At 42.4% G+C, this 21,201-nt stretch overlaps 1 protein-coding gene across 1 annotated transcript in view; it reads right to left on the reverse strand.

Annotated features, from left to right (window-relative positions):
• The window catches only part of LOC117775498 (adhesion G protein-coupled receptor A3), a 181,334-nt gene that overhangs the window by 110,800 nt on the left and 49,333 nt on the right, over nucleotides 1-21,201 (reverse strand). Inside the window, exons 8-12 of the mRNA XM_034608698.1 lie at nucleotides 17,109-17,273; nucleotides 13,749-13,968; nucleotides 13,149-13,298; nucleotides 11,251-11,412; nucleotides 10,746-10,979 (exon numbers count right to left, since the gene is read on the reverse strand). Of these exons, the coding sequence (XP_034464589.1) occupies nucleotides 10,746-10,979; nucleotides 11,251-11,412; nucleotides 13,149-13,298; nucleotides 13,749-13,968; nucleotides 17,109-17,273 (931 nt within the window). The remainder of the gene's footprint in view (nucleotides 1-10,745; nucleotides 10,980-11,250; nucleotides 11,413-13,148; nucleotides 13,299-13,748; nucleotides 13,969-17,108; nucleotides 17,274-21,201) is intronic.

The following is a 21,201-nucleotide window of genomic DNA, read 5'->3' on the forward strand; positions in this document are numbered from 1 at the left end:
GAATTTCGACTGTGTTAGAACTGTTCAGAAGGGAATTTCCCAAAGCTAAATGTTTCCATTTCACATCGAAACATCTGCTCATTTGAGGTAACACTGTAATGAGCGATGCAGGTGCAGTGTGCCTAGAGGCAAACCGCTTTCTTTAACATGAATGTTGAAGGTACAATTTGAATGCAGATACAAGTGTAACAGTTTTCAAAGGATAATTTGTCCTGCAGTGGTGGTCAGTGCCGGAGCTGTCATCACTACAGCAGCTGTCAGGACGCACCAGAGCTGGCTCAGGGTACGGTTCAACTCGCCTGATAAGTGGAGTGACACACCAGAGAGGAAATGACATCTTGGCAAAATGCATTTTTTTTCTAAAAAGGACAGAGATGAGCTAATGCCTCCATTCATCTCCTCACTGTGGCACAGAGAGAAAAAAAACATTGTTATGCAGCAGTGAATGAGCAGCATCCGACTACACAGTCAACAGAGGTAAGCACTGCACTAAACACCACAGCATCCTGGATAATTCAACTCAACGTTACATAGAATAAATTGGCGTGAATAGGGTGGGGCGGAAAGAGAAAGGGGAGCAGGTGCTCCTGCAGGGTCAGAGATGGGGTGAATGATTCAGATGGGGACAGCTTGTCCAGCACAGAGTCTATACAGGAAGTATAGAGAGGATCAGATCCTCCACTCGTCCACAAAGGGAAATAAATCTCTGTCTCCAGGGCCTGCTGATCTCCAGCCATCCACAGCACTTTTTTTCTTTCTCATTCTCCTGCTCTTAATATCACCCTCCCCTGCTACGTCTCTCCATCTCACTTCTCAGCCTCTATTTCCCAAATATGTCCAGCTGTCCAGCTCCAGTCCCTCATTTGTCACTTTTGGCTGCGTCCCATCCTTTCTTGTTCTTTTTTGTCTTTCAATTTCAGTTCTCTTTTTGTCTCACACCCTTATACTCCCTCTCCTCCTCCTCGCTCTGCCTTCCTCTCTTATGATGTGTTTAGCATTCAAGGCCTCTCACCGCTGCATCACAGGCCTGTTTGTTTCACCAAAGAGAGAAAGAGAGGGAAAAGAAGATGTGATTCCTTGGGGACGGAGTAACATTTCTATATGCCTTCACTCTGCTGAGCATAAGGCATCTGCGCAGACTCACACTTTTTGCATGCACACAAACACATTCCTGAATGGATGCACAATACAATGCAGCAACCCTGTATTTAAAAGGACCCACTGTTGTCAGTTTATTTACACAGCAAAAATAAAATAATATTAATATATATCATTATATATTTAATGTTTTTTTTTGTTGAAACATTTTTGAGAAGATAATTTTGGAGGCTGCAGTCTGTGGTGCTGTTGAGCTATATTGAGTTATAAAGATATTATTAGCTCCATCTCATTTATATCAGTGAGGATACAGGCTAAATAACAAAAACACCTCTCGTTAATTATTAACGTTAAATAAACAGCTCTCTAAATCTCGCTGCCTCTCACTCAGACATTATCAAAAGGTGCTGTACGTGAGAATGAAAATGTCTGAGTGAGAGGCAGTGGACTTTCTCCTGCCAGCCTCCTAGTAAGAACTCCGCATAATATCCGAATGAGCTCATGTCTAAATACAGCAGGAAATCCTCCAGGGGGCGTGTTGATGTCTTTTTTTATCATTTAACAGACAAAAAACTGAGAGATACAAACGTCTCAGGATGAAAAAGAGGACCCATACAAGCAGAAGACACCAACAAAGATGTCAACTTTGCAAGACAATAGGATCCAAGAGTTTTTGGTCTAACACTGGTGCTTTCTTTATATGTGGAAGGCAAAGTCCAGACCCTATTGTGTGGACATTTTGCCGAGTTCATGTCTAAAACGACTTAAAACAAAATGGAACATTATAATCTTCATCCTTATTATAGGAGTGCTGTATTATACTGCATTATATTAAGCCCGGTGTACCTAGTAACCTTGCAGCTGAGTGTATATTCACTAATAAAGACAAACATTAATATGCACGCATGCCCTTAGATTTATGCACCTATGGCACGCATGCACAACACAGCCACTCTTAATTAAGAAGCATAACATGAACTAATAAAACCTTAAGACCCTTCCAGCGTTAATGCTCATTGCCATTTGACTTCTTCACTTAACTGCTGTGCAGAACCCATACAATTAACCCCCAGTCGCTTGCATGTCAAATATAGAGGGGAAGATTTTCTCAAATCCACGGCCCCTCCACACAGAGGCGCAGGTCAACGAGCTAATGAAGAGTCGTTGCACCACTCATGTTGGAGTTAAGCACTTAAATCCTCCATTGCTTATTAGAGCACTGTACACAACACATCCCTAACATATTCCAATTAGAAGCGAGTTATCAGCACATTACGCATTCACGTTCATAAAGCGCCATGTTTACTGAATCGGGACAAACTAGGTCATATTTGGTCGTCTTAGATGCCTGTGCTGACACAGAGAATCTGTTTACTGCGCGCCAGCCGGCGGTTCTGTCCTGCTACAACCTGGAGGGCAGCGTGCACAGACACAGGCGCGCTCATCCAACGCACCTCCACACCAAAAACACAAAACATATCCACATACCCTCCCATTAAAAAGAAGAAAAAAGACGCACACCCACGCAGAGCGGTGTGGTTGTAATTAAGAAGCAGTGGCGCTCTGTGGAGCAGGCTGTCGGAGGAGACGGGGAGGTGGGAATACTCTCCCCGTTCAGCCTAAAGGCTTCCACTAATTACCTGTCAATGACAAGGAAGAGGGGGATCTGAAGTAGTAAATATTGTCCCAAACTGTCATCGTCAGTGAACCAGACACTGTGCAGTTCAGTTCAAGGTGATGTCCACTGACTTGGGAATTATGATAAGATGCCATATGTTTGTGTAATTTAGGGATAATTAGTTCCGAATCTGTTCCAAACAAAGTGACGCCGTGGTATTAAACAGCGTGATACCAACCAAAGGTCAGCCGGCAGACACACATTCATCTGGCAAGATGCTGGAACTTTTTCAGTTCAGTTTTTTTTTGTTGAAGTAGAGAAATGCAAAGTCAGGTTTAAGTGCGTCGGTACAGATTAATGACAGATAGGCCATATGCCAGTGAGCGCAAAGCCAGTTCATCAAGTGGCTCCCAACCTTACAACAAGACACTCTGCTTCACCTCTTGGGAGCAGTCATGTTGTCGATCTTGGCATCCATCAAGTCTTTGCAATTGCACTGTAATCACCCTGTGAAAACTGCCAGCCTCTATATACAACCTAGTGTTTCACCTCACCCGACCTTTTTCAGCTCAAGCAGAGTAGAAAGCCTCAAGATTGACGCAATTTCTATCTCATCCAACATTTACAAGAATTTGTTCCGAAATATTTGAAGCAAGTTTGTCAAAGCCACCTTTCTACAGTCTGTGGCGATGGGGGGTGGGAGACAGAAGGAGTGTTCGCTTTTTGAAGATGGCTTTTTTGGAGAACTCACTATTTCAGTTTTATCCCTAACAATTAGGTTTTAAGCAGACATTTGAAACGGTATGAGAGTCAGCAACTGTAGGAAAATGCGTGTAGGTGTTCATTTTCATAGGATCCATCTGGGTAATGCTGTAACATTGAGATGTGGGTGAGATACACACAGAGATGTGAACATTTTAAAAAATATGAGAGGGAAAAAAGTATGCTTCTCACATTGGCTTTGCATTATCTCTCTTCTTACACAGCTGCAATAGGAACATCTACAAGGTCAACAGACACATCAGCCTTTGTAATAACATGACTCTATGGACGAGGAACAAAAGTAAACGTCTGCACACTGTGGCACCGTTCAATGCAGTTTTAATGATACATCCACAAGGTTCCTTTACGTCATCTTTTCTGATTCAGCAGCTGTTTCTGCTTCATGGGATGTGCACATCTACTACACTTTAGGATGACTTTATGGATGTCAATGTGGGATGGTCAGTTGGTCAGTCCACCACATTGGAACAATATGCTGTCGAATTGATTGACATGAAGTTAGTTTAAAATGTCTATCAAATTATCCATACAGTTTTTACCAGCCTGCCCTGCCTGTTATTGGAGGTACACATGGGAGTGTGCTGCATGGGTGTTTCAGGACTGTGCCCCTAGTAGAGCTGGGTAATAAAACAGTATCAATAATTATCCCAATGTAATTATCATCAATAGTAATATCACAAAAGTACAATACAAATAAATATAATGTGCATTGTGTTAGCACACTGTGGAGGTATAACACATCATTGATGTACCTCAGATTTTTTATGTTATCATTGTTTAGGTTTATCAAGTGTTTGTCTCTGCTCATACAGAGTTTAAAAACACAACCTTCACTCAGTAGCAAATTTTGTTCTTATAATTTAAATGAAATATAAAATATGTGGCATTTATTATGATAATAATTGTAAAATAATATAATATATATATGATTTATTTTATCTTGATATCATTTTTGGTCATATCTCTACCATAGCATGAAGAGTTATCCTGTTTTACACAAACCCATATACACCAGGGACACTATTATGTGTTATTTAATTATACTGTTTAGCTTTTTCCTTTTTTCTTCTGGTCTTCTTTTTTTTCTAAAGCATTTGCTCAAATGTATCTGCATTAATACAGAGAATCAATCCGGAGGCATAAACTTTTGCACCAGAGTGCATTATGCAACATGATAATGTTGTAAAGCTGTGTTTTATTATGCCACTTTTTGGCAAGGTGTCGGCGCAGCGGGGCCATATGTTGTGTGTCTTCGTCCAGTTGGACCCAAAATGTCTCTAAACGGTGCAGAGCTTCTGCCAGAGTGAGACAGAGAGCAGATCACTCAGCCACTTACACAAGGACGGTGGGAAACAGCCTGGAGGAGGAGTTTATGGGGACGTTTTTAGGACGTTTCCCATTAACCATTTTTTTTTAAGTTTTGTGTTCCACTATTGTTGTTAATAATAAACTGGTGGCAGACTGCTGTGGCAAGCTGTTGTAGCTTAAAGCCATGACTGCCTATGTCACTTACATACAGACTACTCACTATGCTGTACATGCAAAGAAAAACACAATCACTATAAACTATGCAAAAATATGCAAACGCTTCCAAAATAAAAAACAAACAAACAACGGAGATAAAACTACTGGCCAACTGTAAAGCAGCTTGGTTTGGAAGAGGATCACTGATGACGTGTGTGATGACGTGCGTCCATCCAACCAGGAATATTTCTCCAGCTTCTTTACTGCCCGTTTGTATCTTTGCTGTTACTCCTTTGCTCCTGTAACAAGCTTTGGTGCCGTGTGTCTACTGCCGTCTTCACAGTGTGCTGTTAAACTGAGCAGTGTTAGACAGGCTGACTGATGAGTCATAGGGGAGTGAGCGTGTGTGTGTGTGTGTGTGTGTGCGTGTTATGTGGTCCTGTTATACCCAATGTATTTATCTTGCACAGTTCACACTCCGGGTGGGGAAAAAGATGGATACTTTCACACAACAGACCTTCAGTCTCAAGTCAGAATTGCTGCACATACCATTTTATTTCCTTTATATATTTATATTTGCTATACTAGGTCTGTTTTCATCATCGTTCACACTAGTTGGTGTTATTTGCGTTTATTTTCATGCCTCACTCTCCTACATAACGCTGACTTGGGCAGCCTGCTGCTGCGAGAGACCCAGAATCATGAGATTTGTCTCAGCTGAATGATCTCCGGTTCATTGTCATGGCAACACTTGCACTCAATTGTTCCAGCATTCAAATATAAGATTATATCAGGCCGCACACTTTAGAATACGACTTGAAATCAAATCTTAGGTGTTGCACATTTGTAAACATGTATAAATCCATGCAGCTTTCGGTTGTTCATACATTGAAGAAAACATCCGTTCTGTGTCTTGTTAGAAAACCCAGAGTTGAGACACCAGAGTCTACGGTGACACTCTCCTGACAGACCTCACAAATAGATTTTAATGAACCAGAAATCCATAATGTGAGCTTGGAACAAAGTGAGTGCTACAAAGGCTGGAAAGATGACACAAAGATTGTTGCAACTTATAGTTGAGGATTTTTTGGTCTGCTGCAGTCACACAGAGGGAGGAGCATAGACGACACACTGAGCATGTTCAGCGAGTATACAACCCCACAAAGTCCATGAAATTGTTGCATGTTTTTGAAGCAGAAGAACCGTGGATAGCAACCAACTGCCCCGGTCTGGAACAGACCCAGTGTGTATGACTCAAGCTGTGACTAACGGTTAAATGATAGCACCAGGTTGGGGTCTAATCACCAAAGACTCCTCATGTTCTTTTAACCTTTGCCTTTGTACACACTATGTCAAATACATTGATCTAATGGCTCTTTAAACCTTCTTTTCATTTGTCTTTGCTCATTGAAATAGTGTCACTACATGTCAATACATGTCTTACAGAACCACCCTGTTAAAACTCTTAAAGGCAAGTCATGTAAGTGGCATAGTGGCTAAAAACTACATATTGGCACATTAGGGGTTCAGTGCTCAGCTGATATAGCTTAATCCTGGTGCACACTAGAGGATTTTCAAATCTCAACTGATTTTAAAAACATGGAAGACCACAGACCGACTAAACCATTTTTTGATCTTATAATCTTAAAGGGGACATTGTATGCCCATTTTACCACAAGTTGATATGGTTCCTTGGGGTCTTAATGAAATGTCTGTAACATACTTTGGTCAAAATACCACAAGGATCATTTAAAACAGCACTGTTCCTTTAAATGCTAATGAGCCAGCTCCCCCCTCCCCCCTCTCCCCCCCATGATTTTAAACGATATAAATTACATATTTTATATGATATAAATTATCAAATATGCATCCCATACTTTGTATTCCCCTTCTGTTGTCCTGGAGTTTTAATTTTCCCAATTTTCCCAATCACATAATTAAATGTCCCCCTCTGCCCATCCACTACAAGCACACAAGCAGACAGACAGAGAGAGAAAGAGAGGGGTGGGGGGGGGGGGGGGGGCTATGAAGACCATCATTTACCCCCGAACCCCGACATTCAACGGGTACAACAACAAGCGGAGAAAGCAGAATCGCGGGCTGACCTTATATATACAGTCTATGGGGCTGACCGGCGCGGAGAAATGCTCGTCCCGTGTGAACAGCCAGGCGGCTGCGTGCTTGAGAACGGCGCTGCGCTGCCTCGCAGCGGCGCTGCGTCCGGTGTAAACCCGGCGTAACGAGCCCCCCCCCCACAACCCTCAACAGAAAAGCTGTATAAATGATTCTTGTATTGACATCTACTGGCATCATATCGTGGCCACAGAAGCAAAGAATACCTAAAACCCATTTTTGCATATAATGAATAAAGTATAAAGTGTATAAATTCCAAAAGATAACTGCTTACAGTTCTTCAAACTTGACAATTTAACTTGTAATAGAAAATATTAAAATGATTATAAAACCAAAAAGAAAACACAATATCATTATTGATTGTCTCAATTTTCCTTCAAAATGAAGCAAAACAAAATTAACCGGATGTGAATTCTTAAGCTTGTGTGTGTCTCATTCTGTGTGTGTGTGTGTGTGTGGGTGTGTGTGTGTGTGTGTGTGTGTGTGTGTGTGTGTGCATGTGAGTGCATGTGAATGTGAGAGACCGGAGTACATGCCCTATGAGACTTCCCCAGATAATCAGTAATTGGCGAAGTCTTCCCCACATGCCCTACGAAAGGCAGCAAGAGAGTTGGGGAGAAAAATTTCAGGATATTGTTGCACGCTGGTGATAGCTCGAATAGATTAGAGCCATTTTATAGGCTACTGAAGTAACACTGGCCTCCCTCAACAATTACCATTAAAGCGCTCTCGAGCAGGGCGCCGCTCCCCTCGCCGCGTTCACTCCAGAGGAGCAGGAGCTGCGCAGACTCGGCAGCTCGTAGGTGAGAGAGTGGGAATCGCCCAGGGAGGACAAACTGTTCAATCCACACGCTAAATGAGGTGGAAATATCTCAAGTCTGTGAGAGACTGCCACCGAAGAAAACTGGCGAAATAAAATGCCAAAAATGCAGAATAATAGCAGCACATTTGCCAAAATTGAAGCACAGACAGTGCGTACTAAAATTCATTATCATCGTGGACTGTTGTGCACACTAATCTCGAATTATTATCTACATTTAACATATTTATACAATATAGTTTCTTAAGCATGGTGGTGTTCAAATACATATTGATTGAAATTGAATGTGTGGACCCGTCCCTCCACCCACAAGTAGTTCCCAAGACGTTTTAAATTGGGCACTTCATTTATGTGATGATCTTAGTCAACGTGCCTTGTTAAATCAAGATTAACTTAATGGTGACACAGGGCTACAGCCTCTAATGTGCTGCGGTCCTACTATTATTATGATTTCCTCACACCAGCGAGCCACAGGTACAGCAATAACCCCCCCATCACGGTCTAAAGTCACTCATGTATACATAATAGCACTGCTTTATACTGGTGATACAGGTGATACAGTCAGGAAATAAGTGAACATGAGCACACTGGTGCTACAGAGGTTTGAAACATCTGATACCATCTCTGAAAACAATCACAGGTATCTTGCATTAAATCAAGTATTTGACAAGCAAGTGACTTGTTGCATTCAATGCACAGGAATACCAAACCTTAACAAGTAATGTTGTCTGACAAACTTTGTCTTTACTGCAGAGAAATTACTAGAACTGTATTAAAACTGCAATGTATTCAAATTATCGCATCAACTTCATATCATCGTAAATATACATCTTGTATTGGTTTTGTAAAGTGTGTCAATCACTAGTGTGTGTGTGTGTGTGTGTGTGTGTGTGTGTGCGTGTGCGTGTGTTCTCAGAGGGCAATTGTGTAGTAGGAATTGTGGGATTTGGTGTTTGATGTGTGAACTCTACGCAGACAGGGACAGGGTTTTTACTCACATGACGAAAGCAATGCGTCGTCAATTCACCTCACACACGAGCAAGTACACAATGCCTCATAATTATGCAGTCCACACACAAAAGGGCTTTGTTTCAAACACACACGCATACATACACACACAAAAAAATGTATCACAAGGGTGCTAACGTGTGAAATTTGTTCATTGCAAGGTTTTGTTTAGTTTTTTGCAGGTTGCACGACATATATGTTTGTGGATTATCTGGGAGATTACGCAGCACCTGTTTCTTTTCTGTGTGCACCAGGATTTTTGATTTATTTCACTTGGTAGAAAAAAATGCATTAACAGGCATGAAAAAAAGTAAGATAGTTGATAAAGATACCGTTCCAAATCCACTGCTGAACACTGCTGTGACTATCCCTATCAATGAAGCACTATGCTGCATATGAAAAAGAACAGGCTAAACTGACAGAGGTAAATTAAACTGAGGATTTAACCTAATAATGGCAAATGTCACTGATGCCTTTTAGATAAATGTTCATGCAAGGGGCTTCTATTACTTCTCTTCTGTCTTCTTTTTTTTTTACTTTTAATTAGATATGTTATATTCAACCACGACCTGATTGATTTGATAATTGCTGCTGATAGAAACGACAGAGGAAGAAACATTTTTAGACTATTACTTGACATAAGGCGACGATGGGAAGCTTAGGAGTGCACCGCACGTCAACAAATCCTCTCATATTCTCAGTTTGTGAAAAGCCAAATCCACCGTACTGGGAGTTTCATGCTCAAATATACTACTCAAAGACACAGAGTGCCAAGACTTGAGAAGCCTTGGGCTTGAGCCCAGCAATCCGGCTTCAGCACAGAGAAATCAACAAAATATTATTTAGCATTTTTTTTCTAGACCTGACTTGAAAGTGTAATGAATCCTTTCAAAACTAAAAATACAAGGCTTAGAGATGTTCATAGTGTTAACCAAAATACACGTTACACCTAATTTGTGTTGTACTCGTACAAATGGCTTCCCTCATTTTCCAGAAATACATACAGTACATACATGCAGGCTACGCACAGCCTGCAGCTCGTACTCGGTGCTATAATTTCAAAGTCTTGACACTGTCACACAAGACGGATACGAAATAAGCATGCAACCTGAAAAATAAACACACACCCACTGACACACACCAACACGCACTTCAGTGTTAGTTGAGCCGAGTGTTTCGCCTGCAGAGTTTCGCCTCCACCCCGTTGTGGTGGTATTTGTCATGTGTGATGGCGACAACTGGAGCCGCGGTGGGGCCACAGCTGATTTAAAGTGACGGGTATGCAAGGCCAAGTTGTCCATCACAGGGGAGTGGCCCGCATTCTCCCAAATTACCACCCTATTTACAGGCCTTAGCCCTATTACAACCCCACCTATCACCAGCTGATCTATGGCGTGCCAACAAACCCGAACAAGGTGTCATCTTGCCGGGACAAATAGGCAACAAGCGACTTAAGGGCAGGTGGTAATCCCTCTCACATGCCTCGACTGTGTGGTGTTGGAAAATTAATTTTATCGTGCCCCGGAGCCACTGTACAAGCTGTTCTCCCAAACTCATATTTTATTTCTTTTCAAATGTTTTCCTTCTCCTCTGTTAGAACATCATATGCGCTCCTTCTCAAAGCCCTCCTTTTTACAGAGTGTCACAAAATACAAAAGTGTGGCTTTTCAAAAAAATAAAACAAAAACACGCTGAGGTTGGAGAAAGAGACATGACATTTCTTGACCCCAGGCTGGATCAGATTTTAGCCGAGGGAGGTGAGCAGAAAAACAGAGTAGCATATGTTTTAGAAAGTTCCACACCATCTTGTTAACGCCTTACCTTGCTGATCTGACTGGCCGGCGGGCTGCTGTTGTTGACGGTGTGGCATTTGAAGTTGAGCATCGATTCGCCCACGGCGTCGCGCTCTCTGCCCGCGCCTTTGTCATCGTGGGAGTGGCTTTTGGGGAGTGGGGAGGGGGCGGACGCGGGGGGCCGTTGGAGGGCCGTGCAGGACAGGCCCAGGAAGTTGGACGGTCGGATCAGAAAGGCCTCCAGAGCGATGTTAGCAGACACCTTAGCAGTGAGCGGGGTTGGTAAAAGAGAGGGGAGGGCAGAGGTTTTGATATTGGTCATTTAGCAGACACCTTTTTCCCCCAAGTGACAGCAGAGGGTTTAAACACAGATGGAAGAGAGACAGAACAAAGGAAAGTGGCAATTTAGATATGCAGATATCTGTACCAGCCAAATTAACTTCTTATTATTCCAAGTCTCAAGAAGAGAGTAAAGCTACAGGACGTTTAGTCAGACAATCAACTTCTCTAAAGCTTTGGTCATCTAGCCGTACCTTAGAAATGACCTGATTGTCTCTGGTCAGTGCCAGGTCGGCGATACGCTCCACACACTGCACGATGCGAGTGCAAGCCCGCGCCTCGTTCTGGGCCATCCACAGGATATGCTCCTCCACGAGCATCATGTTACTGGCTATGTCTGAGATGTAGTCCCCCAGCTGCAGAAACACAGGCATATATATGCAAATGCATGATCAGACTTACACAAACTGTACCTACAATGCCCACACACACACACACACACACACACACACACACACACACACACACACACACACACACACACACACACACACACACACACACACACACACACACACACACACACACACAGAGAGAGAGAGAAAGAGGCCGACTCATCATGAGCATCAATCATATCCGCAACAACAGGCACATTTATAATCTCCAGTCAGAATTGTGAGGGAGGCAATGGTGGCTTCATTCATTAAAGGGAGATTTAATTTAGATTAGCAGCTCCAATGGGGCATAATTGCTTCCTTGAGATGGCAGTTCGCTATTTACTTACTGTACTTTTCATTGTTGCTTCATCTGACTGTGCCCTATTGGGTGAATGCGGGTGGTCTCCCCAGCATTATCGTACCGATGATAAAACTCAAAGCATCTCCTCATAATATCTCCTCCTGAGTGACCCGTGATGAGTAATTGGACGATTGAAGTGAGAGCGAATATTGATTCTTTTCACTGACTAAAGCTCATCACCCTCCCCTGACCTTCAGCGTTACGTAAAGCCATCCAATTGCCTCTGGCCAATGAGAGGGGAGAAGTTCGCTTAAGGTAAAAACACAACTTGCCCAAAAAAGAGTTGCATCTCCATAACCACAATTGTCATTCGGGTCCAACCTCGCCACCAAGCGCAACAGGGAAAGCCCATGAGGTGAAATGTTAAGCTGTCTGGAATCGATTAAAGGATTGAAGCCAGAATGACAGCGTGTGTCTTTTTTTTTGGGCAGCGTTTGGTGTCTGTCGCTGAGGTGTCCTTGTCTGTTTGTTCAGTTCAGGCTCTTGATGAAGCGCTGTTACCTCAAAATGAGCTGGTCAACACGTTTTCCTGATAAATCTCATCCTTAAAGGCAAATCACTGCTTTCAATGATCGAGCACATATATTAGTACTGGAAGTGATATTTCAAATGTATGCAGCACAGTGTGTTAATTAGTGCAGGGATTTCTGGTGAACCTACATGACCGCTTGGGATTTTTTAACATATAAATTCTAACACAATGAACATTGGACAAAAATAGAAAAAGAACAGATCCTTCAATAGTAATGGGAGATCTATAGATCACCCACTGTGTACATAAAGATTTTTAAACTGGGAGAATTGCTGGTCGATTTTGTACAGTTTTCATTCATGTTTCCTGCCGGTGTGTGGTGTGAATCTTACTTTGGAGTGTATCTGCATATGAATAATTTCTGGAGCTGACCGATCGGGGTGGGGGTGTGGGGGACGACACAAGAGAGCCTTGTGTGTGAACGTCCACGGTGAAAGTGACATTGAGCAAGTTTATGCCTGCCTGCCCAAGACGGTAAAATCTTTATGGAGGATCTCTCCAGATGCTGCTGATAGTGATTCTGACTGTGACAGATAAACAGTTTGTATGGGACAGAGATGGAGATTCTGTAAAGCTGCCATTCAACTTTTAAAAATAAACAGTGTATCCAGTGATTTATTTAGCGGCATTATTCGTGGCAGAATTGGCAGGTTTAAGGGAACAGCGTGCTCCTACAAATCATCTGCTGACTTTAAGAAATATAATGTGAGAATGGAAGTCGTGTCATTTTAATGTGATGGGGAACGTGAAATCAGATGAGGTCTTGTCTGACATGTCACGTTGTGAACTGGCTGCTGTGCATCTCAGTGTATTAACTCTTACGTCTCTGCGTTTCTCCACCAGCCTCGTCAGCCTCTCCACCAGGTGTGTGACAAAGATGACGTCCATGACGTCCGTGAAGTGGGCCGCCCTGCTAGTGAAAGCCACTAGCTGCCGTCCTAATGGCTGAGCGTTGGTGGTGTTAATCGTTATCTGGAATTTGAAAAAGGGAAAGTATACAACATTAGTCAAAGAGGATGATCACACAGGCCATCATCAGATTTCAATAGAGACATAAGCGCTTTGATAACCTGATGAAATGATACATGGTGAGTCAGTGTAATGCTATTTCAGGTCACGCATGTCGTTTTGTGAACTTGACTGCTTTAATGTGGTGAAGCTCATGAGATATGTAGAATGAGTCACATGAGTAGAGCCAGTCACTTTGTATTACGTCTGTAAAGGCACACATGTACACATCTTAAACGCAGGCCACATAAAAATCAATGGAGATGTTAGCCTCTGTAAGTGATCACATTTAGGGAGATATCAAAGTAAACTTTCAAAATTAGAAGTGATCAAATGAAACAACCCTGTGGTAGTAGATCTGTAAATGAATCCATCTGAGCAGCTCTCAAGCAGCTTCACTGTGTGCACTGATACCTGGGTGAGCTCGTGCAGCACGCGGGTGAGCTCGCTGGCATATGGGCACTGGTTGTAGTCCTCTTCAGCCCAGCGCCCAGCCCGGTCGCAGCGCCGCCACGCCTTCTTCTCCTTCTGGCTGGAGGGGCTGTGAGCGCCGCCGGAGGGGTGCGGGGCCGAGCCGAAGCTAGAGGGCGCACAGGGCAGGAAGGCCAGGATCCCGGCTAGAGTCTTCGGCCACCTGCGGCACAAGACATCTCCAAATGATGAGAAATGAGGCGAACTGAGGAATCTGCACTCACTGCACCAGATGGCAATTTCATACTCCCTGTACTTAGGAAATTATTAATTTGCATATTTGATTTACAGCTAGCTCTAATTATTTCTGCAGAAGACTGCCAGATTCTGATACTTGATGGTGAAACAATGTGTTGTGTGAGTGATGACTTCTGGCTTAATTAGCTTATTCACTAACTTTATGAATTCATTTTGTTGTCTTTCCACCCTTGTGCACAGGGAAACTAAACAATATTTTGGGTTTAAAGACAGAGAGCACTTTAAGGGGCACCCCACCAATTTTACACATTAAGTTTTTTCCTTACTTGTGCTGATGCTCAGCCTGTGAGGACAGTATAATGAATTCTGTGTCTATGGAGGAGCGAAAACTAAATAGCTCTGTTTCATTCATCAAGGTTATTTGGGATAATAACTGAAAGGCATCATGGGTGGAGCTTGACTGACACCAAAGGATACCTTGACATCTGGTGTTTTGATGTTGCCTTATTTTTTTAATCCGAGTCTGGCAAGTCCCACAGCTTCATGAGAATGAAGCACTTAGTCAAATGTGAATTCTTTATATTTGCACCACAAATGGAAGTTGAAGGAGAAAAAATAAAGTGTTATAGCTCTTTTACATGTATATGTATTCCTTTCAAATATGGGTAAACTCGCCAAAAAAGGGTAATTGACTCCTTGCCAGAACACCTTTCTGTGATTTTTCCCCGGTGCGTAATGTTCAATGTCACAAATGCACCGACAACTGAGGTGCTCTCTCCCTCTCGCTGCCTTGCCAAAGGCGTCACGTTTTCTTCACTGCCGAGGCTGATAAAAAAACTGTGTCTACTGCAGACTCATTTGAGGCAGGAGTGACTGCAGATTGAATCTATTCCCACTGCATATAAAAGTCTAATATTAGCAGATCTTAGTGTGTTTTTTTTTTTAACCAGTGGAAAAAGGGGCTTTAGAGAGTTATGTGTAATTGAAGCGGAAACCTGTTCCACCTAAAGGGGAAAGAAAGCCTCAAATACAAATTAGTGTTGTTCATTTGGCCATGCAAAGTTCAGTGAAGTCCCCTCTGAAGCAAGAAATGAGACATTCTTAATAATGTCATCAAGCTGGAGCTGCTCTACTGACCAACCTGTGACAGCGGCCAGCGTGAATTAAAACTTTTTTTCATTTTATGGGTAATGCCTGTTGGTGTTTCAATGAAATAAAGCTCATTTGAGTGTAAAGAGACAAAGCAACATTCACAGTCCCCTACATTAGCCTCCACTTCACTGGTAAAAACAAAGACTCAAGGTTTTGTCTCCTGGCACTTTTATAGATTAAAGGTCTTTTTTTCTGTTGCCTTAGGAAACAATTGTGAATTTGTCCACAATCACGGGAGAAACATGCGTCTTATTTGTTGCAGTTTTCTCCTCAAAGCAGCGTCCAAGTCCTTCAGCAGAAAGTTATCTGGAGATATGCTTAATGTGGCAGCACTTCTCGCTTCATCTAAATGAAGATAAAGGAGCACGGCACTCAGGAGGCCGGTAGTCTGCTCCGTGGGTAGAGACCTGCCATCCTACTGCTCCTCAGCCTGTTCCCCTTTTGTATTCTCTCCCTCTGTCTCTCCATCCACATGGTTGCAGCAGCAGCAGCAGCTACTTAGTAATAAATGGCATTAATTTCGCCCCAGACAAAAAAGTTGGCTCATTTTCCAGCCCATTACTCCAGTGCTCTGGCAGAATCAAAAGCCTCTGTGCTCGCTGCACTAGAGGAAGGCTGTAAAGTACAGCAGCTAGAAAAGAGTGTGCACGGCAACAGCGCACCCACAGGGGAGGAGAATGTGACTATGTGTGTGTGTGTGCATGCACGTGCCTGTGTGTGCAGCTACAAGGTCTCGAGGTGGTCACAAGGAGGGATGACAGGTAAAAAGAGGAATGTTGGAGGAGGTCTGTGGTCTTTATTCCTCCTTTTATATGTCAAATATGTGCTCAGATTTATTCGGTCTTGGTTTAAAGCTTGACTTCATGGAGCTGTAATAATCATGAGAGTTTTAATATAACATATTTAATTATTATTAAACGAAATGAACTGTATGTACTCAGTTCTGGTCTTGGATGGTTAATGAGCCTGGTCTCAAGGCAGACTAGGTGTGGGTTTTGTCAGGTGGAACAAAAAAGCAGCAGGACGTTGTGGAGAACATGGGGAGATAATAGCAGAGCGTGAGCACTCTGATTGCAGCACTAGTTTTATACAGTAGACATTAAAATTGCTAATATTTTTGGTTAATTAAATTATAATGAGGTGAAGCTGTAATTTTCCTGGAGACCTCCTGGCATCAGCAGTGAAAACCAATGATTACTGTCCATCAACAGTAGTTACACTACACTCTAAGATTTATTTATACTGTATAGCCTTAGTTATTTTTACCTGATGGGAAAAAACACCTTCCTTTCCAAGAGTTTCCATATTTGCATGAATAAAACTCCACCACCAGGCGGTGTTAGCTTAGCACAGAGAGTTGAAAACAGAGAACCACTAGCCTGTAGCTCTGTCTGAATGCCAACAAATATAACCCTCAAAATCTAAAATGTTTTTTCCAGGTGGTTATCACCCTGCCTGTTTTTAGCAGTGGTGCAGTGATGCAGTGCACATTAACCAGATTTGCAGTTTAGTTTTTGTACAGACAAAACTAATATATTGATCATATTATTAATTAGTGAGGATGAGTTTTGAATCTGTTGTATGTTTTTTTTTTTCTATCTTTATTCAAGAGTGCTGCTTCTGTGCACACGTGAAACGTCTGCTCTCTGATTTCTCCTCTGCTCTTTTCGTGCAACTAGTCCGTCCAAAAGATAGATAGGAAGGATTGGAAAGAATTCCAGACTTAGTGCTTAGCTAAGCTGACGTTATCTTTAAATTTCGGCTACCATACCAGCACGAAAAGGGAATCAGTCTTTTCATTTACAATAGCTCTCAGTGAGAAAGAAAATGCATATTTTCTCAAATGAATCCTTTCACACTGTCTTATTTCGAGGGCACTAACATGACAGAGCCGAGTGTTGTGAGGCAATTTGACCACACATGGTTGAACATGGCTGCTGTGAGGTGACTCACCTGAAGTCCCCCTTGTTGTTGGTGACTCTGTCAGTGGGGCAGTACGGTGCCGACGTCTCCAGTACAACTATCTCCATTTGCTGAGAGGTGTTGCCACGGGAACTGGTCACCATGCACTCCCAGATGCCAGAGATGCCCACGTCGATGTTGGAGAGGACGACCTCGCTGGAGCAGGAGGAGAGAATGTGAAATAGTGAGCGTGCATCCGTGTGCATGTGTGTTGAACTTTTTCCTACGAGCATCAAACGTCTTTAAAAGGTTTGTACAAGGTGCTGGATTAGGATTTGGCCTCAGGTTTAGTGCTGAATGTAGTTTAAGGATTAGTTTTGTGTTGGGCCTTAAATTTTAGATGGTTTGGATTAATTTGGGATTTGGCTAGGGATTAAAATTAGTCATACAGCAAAAAGGTGCAGGTAAGAGCAACATCTTAGGGATTCTGCAGTCAGCAGAGGCTGCTCATCAGGGCAGGAGTGTGTGCACGTGTGTGCTGCACACAATCTCATTTGTTCAAGTGACACTCGTGCACATATGAGTGTGCAGCGGCTTAAAATGTTGGCTGTGACTTAAGATGATCATTACTCATGCTTATCGTTCCTACTTTGTCACAGCGATTCCTATCTCAATGGAAAAGGCCTGATTAAACAAAGGATGGTGAAACAGCAACAAGAGCCAATGCAGGCCATTTGCCAGGGCGACTAATCTTCAGGATTTTACTTCCATAGAAAACAGAGTGAAACTGACAGGGGTTGCTAAACAATGTGCACTCTAAGAATAGAAATACTAACAATTCACCTGCAGTGCTGTGTTTCCAATGCACCTGCGGCGCTCAGTGCATGTCTGAAAACAGCTTTAGAGTCTGAGCAACAGCTGAGGAGCCACAAAGTGTGAGGGTTTGATTATCAATGGTTATTTCAGTCACCAGTAAGATTGACTGTCTCCCATCTATGTGGGACACTGGTTTCAGAAGGTGGAGAGAAAATGGTCCTTACACAACATGTGTTTCTTCCAGCTACAACCCCGTTCTCAATTTCACTGTTCTAAACTGACTTTTACAGGCAACATTATGCTCCATGTGAAAACTCGCTTCCACTGCAACATGAATAACAACACATGTTGGACAGTATCTCATTATTGCAACACATACGAATTATCTTTAATTTATGTAGAGGATTATTATTGACTCTGCAGAAGAGACTTTTTGTCTAAAAGACAAACTGGAACATATGGGCCAATTTTTGTGCCTGTTGCCATAAAGACGTTGAGAATAACTTAAGGCTGCTGCACACTAGACAACTCTTTTTAAAAACGTGGGAGACCACAGACATAATGGCAGATTCAACCGATGTTTAATCGTATAATCTTCAGAAAGCACACACTGGACGATTTGGCCAGAACGTCAGACCACACACACGCGCTTTTTAAGAAACAATTTCTGCTAAGTGCTGATTTTATGGACTTCAAATCTCATAGAAACTCACGATATATCTTCTTCCTCTTCAGTTTTTTATTGCAGTTGGTATTACTGCCACCTTCTGAATTAGAGTGTAGAGAACTCCTGTGATTGAATGTGACTTCAGAAGAAAAACAAACATGGAGGAGGACCGACGTCATGTGTTCTGGTTTGTAGCAAAACCCCCCCCACAAACTATGGATGAATTAATGGCTGAAAAGGCGTATACATTTTGCAGCGCTAGCTGGAGCTGAGTTGGAAATGTATTGTTTTTAGTCGCAGTTGTACAAGTACATAATCCCCGGTTGGTGATGCTTGCTCCCTCTCTATTGTGGGTGTCTGTCGGAGACGATTCGAGATCAGGGAGGCTCCTACTCAATCGATAGCATTACGATAATTTTGTAAACCCCCCACACTTCAGGATTATTTGGGCAGATAATCAACACCGATTGACCTACAGTCGGGAACGCCCGTGCGATTGTCGGAAGGGTCAAATCGGGTCCAAAATCGGCCTGATTATCCTTTATTGTGCAGCAAGCCTTTAACTGATAAGTGAGTTAGCAATAGTGTGTGTGTCAGCAGCTCTGAGCTGGAGGAAATGTGAATGGATGATGATTCTCATATTTTATGGGACTGTCCATTACTACAGGGATTCCAGCAGAACATAAAAGAGGCAGTCAATAAAATAATGAATACTGATATCCAGCTAGATCCAGTGGATTTTATACCGAGGGGAGTTTCTGAAAGGGTAAACAACAAAGACCAAAGGTATATCTCATGCATTCTTTTAATAGATCCAAGGAAAATGATAGGGATAATCAGGATGAAAGCATCAAGCCTTACTCAGTCTACTCAAAGGCTAAGATGAGTCACCACAATGGAGTAGCCCGATTGCAAATGAGGGAGGACACACACACCACAAAGATGCATTCCTGCAAAAATCAAGTGAATTGAGGTTTATTATTAGTTTGTCAGTACATGTCAACGCCTAATGTCAACAATTGTTGTGAAAAAATCTAAAAATGAATGAAGCTCCAAAAAATAACCAAATATCAAATATTATAAAATCCACTGTCTTGCATTCAGACAATAAACAAACTGTATTGTTTTTATGAAACTAGGCAGAGACCTCTTTAATGGCTTAGAGCTGAAGTGTGAATGTGCACTAAAACAGAATGAAGTGTGAATGTGCACTAAAACAGAATGAAGAGTGAATGGATTAAAGGTGACTCGTCAGCAGTCAGTAGGTTTTCTTTTTTTATGTAAATTAGAAGGATTACACAAAACCTACTGCACAGATTACCATTAAACTTGGTGGAAGGATGTGGTATGTCTCAGGAAAGAACCCATTTAATTTTGGTGCAGATCCTGATTAATGGTTTGATGCAGGAATTTTGTTTCACTTTCTGTCACGTTTCCCACAATCTATGGTGGTAGTGGGGGTGCACTTGGATGTGCATGATGGGATTCCAAGTGACAGGTACACAGACTAATGAGTGAAATAGTTCTCACGTGAGAGAACTGCATTGCACGCGCTTGCAGGTACGTGTACGTCAGCAGCTGAAACTATGAGGTCAGGTGGTCTCTTGGACGGTAATAACTTTATGGATGATAGCGCGAGCAAGCACATGGCAAGTAGTGCTCTAAATAGTGCTGCACACAGCTACACAATGCAGCAACGGAGCAAAAATACTAAGTCAGAGATCTGATATATTACTTTGAAAATTGTCAGAGTGTTTGGTTCTTTGTGAAATTGTGTCAGGAAAAATTTGAACATAGCGGGCCGCTATAGTCTAGAGAATTACTAGGAGACGGTGTTTTGACATGGCGGCGGTGTGCACTCTCAGAGCGCCTTTCTGGTCTTCAATTTATTATACAGGACCCTTACACAAACAAATACATGTTGAGTGCACCAATCATGAAGAAAGCTAAAATGACAACTCATTTGTAAATGTTGTTAGTCTAAATTATCAAATTAGCTGCTATGATCTGACTCCAGCAGAACAGGTAATGCGCTCAATATTCCCACATTGAGCTCCGCTGCTGTTTGTTTTGTAAGAGGAGATCATCCCTGTATCCAACAGACCCATGACTTAACTTTCAGCAGGAGGGTAACAATAATGAATATAATAAATTCATCATTTCATCTGCTGTGGTCCGCCAAAGCTCTATTTTCGGACTAGTTTTCTAAAAAGGCTCTAAATCTTTGAACACTTGACTGAGATGATGACATTCAGGGTTACAGAGTCAATGTGCGTGTGCTGTGAATACATAGGATTGTGTTTTTACATGTGCATAAATGTTTTTTCAGTTTCAGTGAAAGTGCTTCACTGAAGTGGACCATGAGGAACGACTCACTCGCCATCATGACTGTGACGACGACGTATGTATGTCAAATATAATCATGCATGTATTTCATGGAGAGGCTCTGAACTGTAACCATAACCTCTCCCTCTCCTTCACCCGCTCACTCTGTCTCACACACCATGACACACACGCTTTCAATCGCTCCGTCTCTCCACCTCCCCCTTTAAAACAACATTCTCCTCCTTCCACGGGAAACAAGTTGAGTACGAAGTGTGGATTGGCTTCAAGTTTAAAACCCTCTAGGCTCAATCCAGCTATCAGCGTCTCTAAACAGTT

Source organism: Hippoglossus hippoglossus, chromosome 15, assembly GCF_009819705.1.
Source record: "Hippoglossus hippoglossus isolate fHipHip1 chromosome 15, fHipHip1.pri, whole genome shotgun sequence".
Taxonomy (NCBI): Eukaryota; Metazoa; Chordata; class Actinopteri; order Pleuronectiformes; family Pleuronectidae; genus Hippoglossus; species Hippoglossus hippoglossus.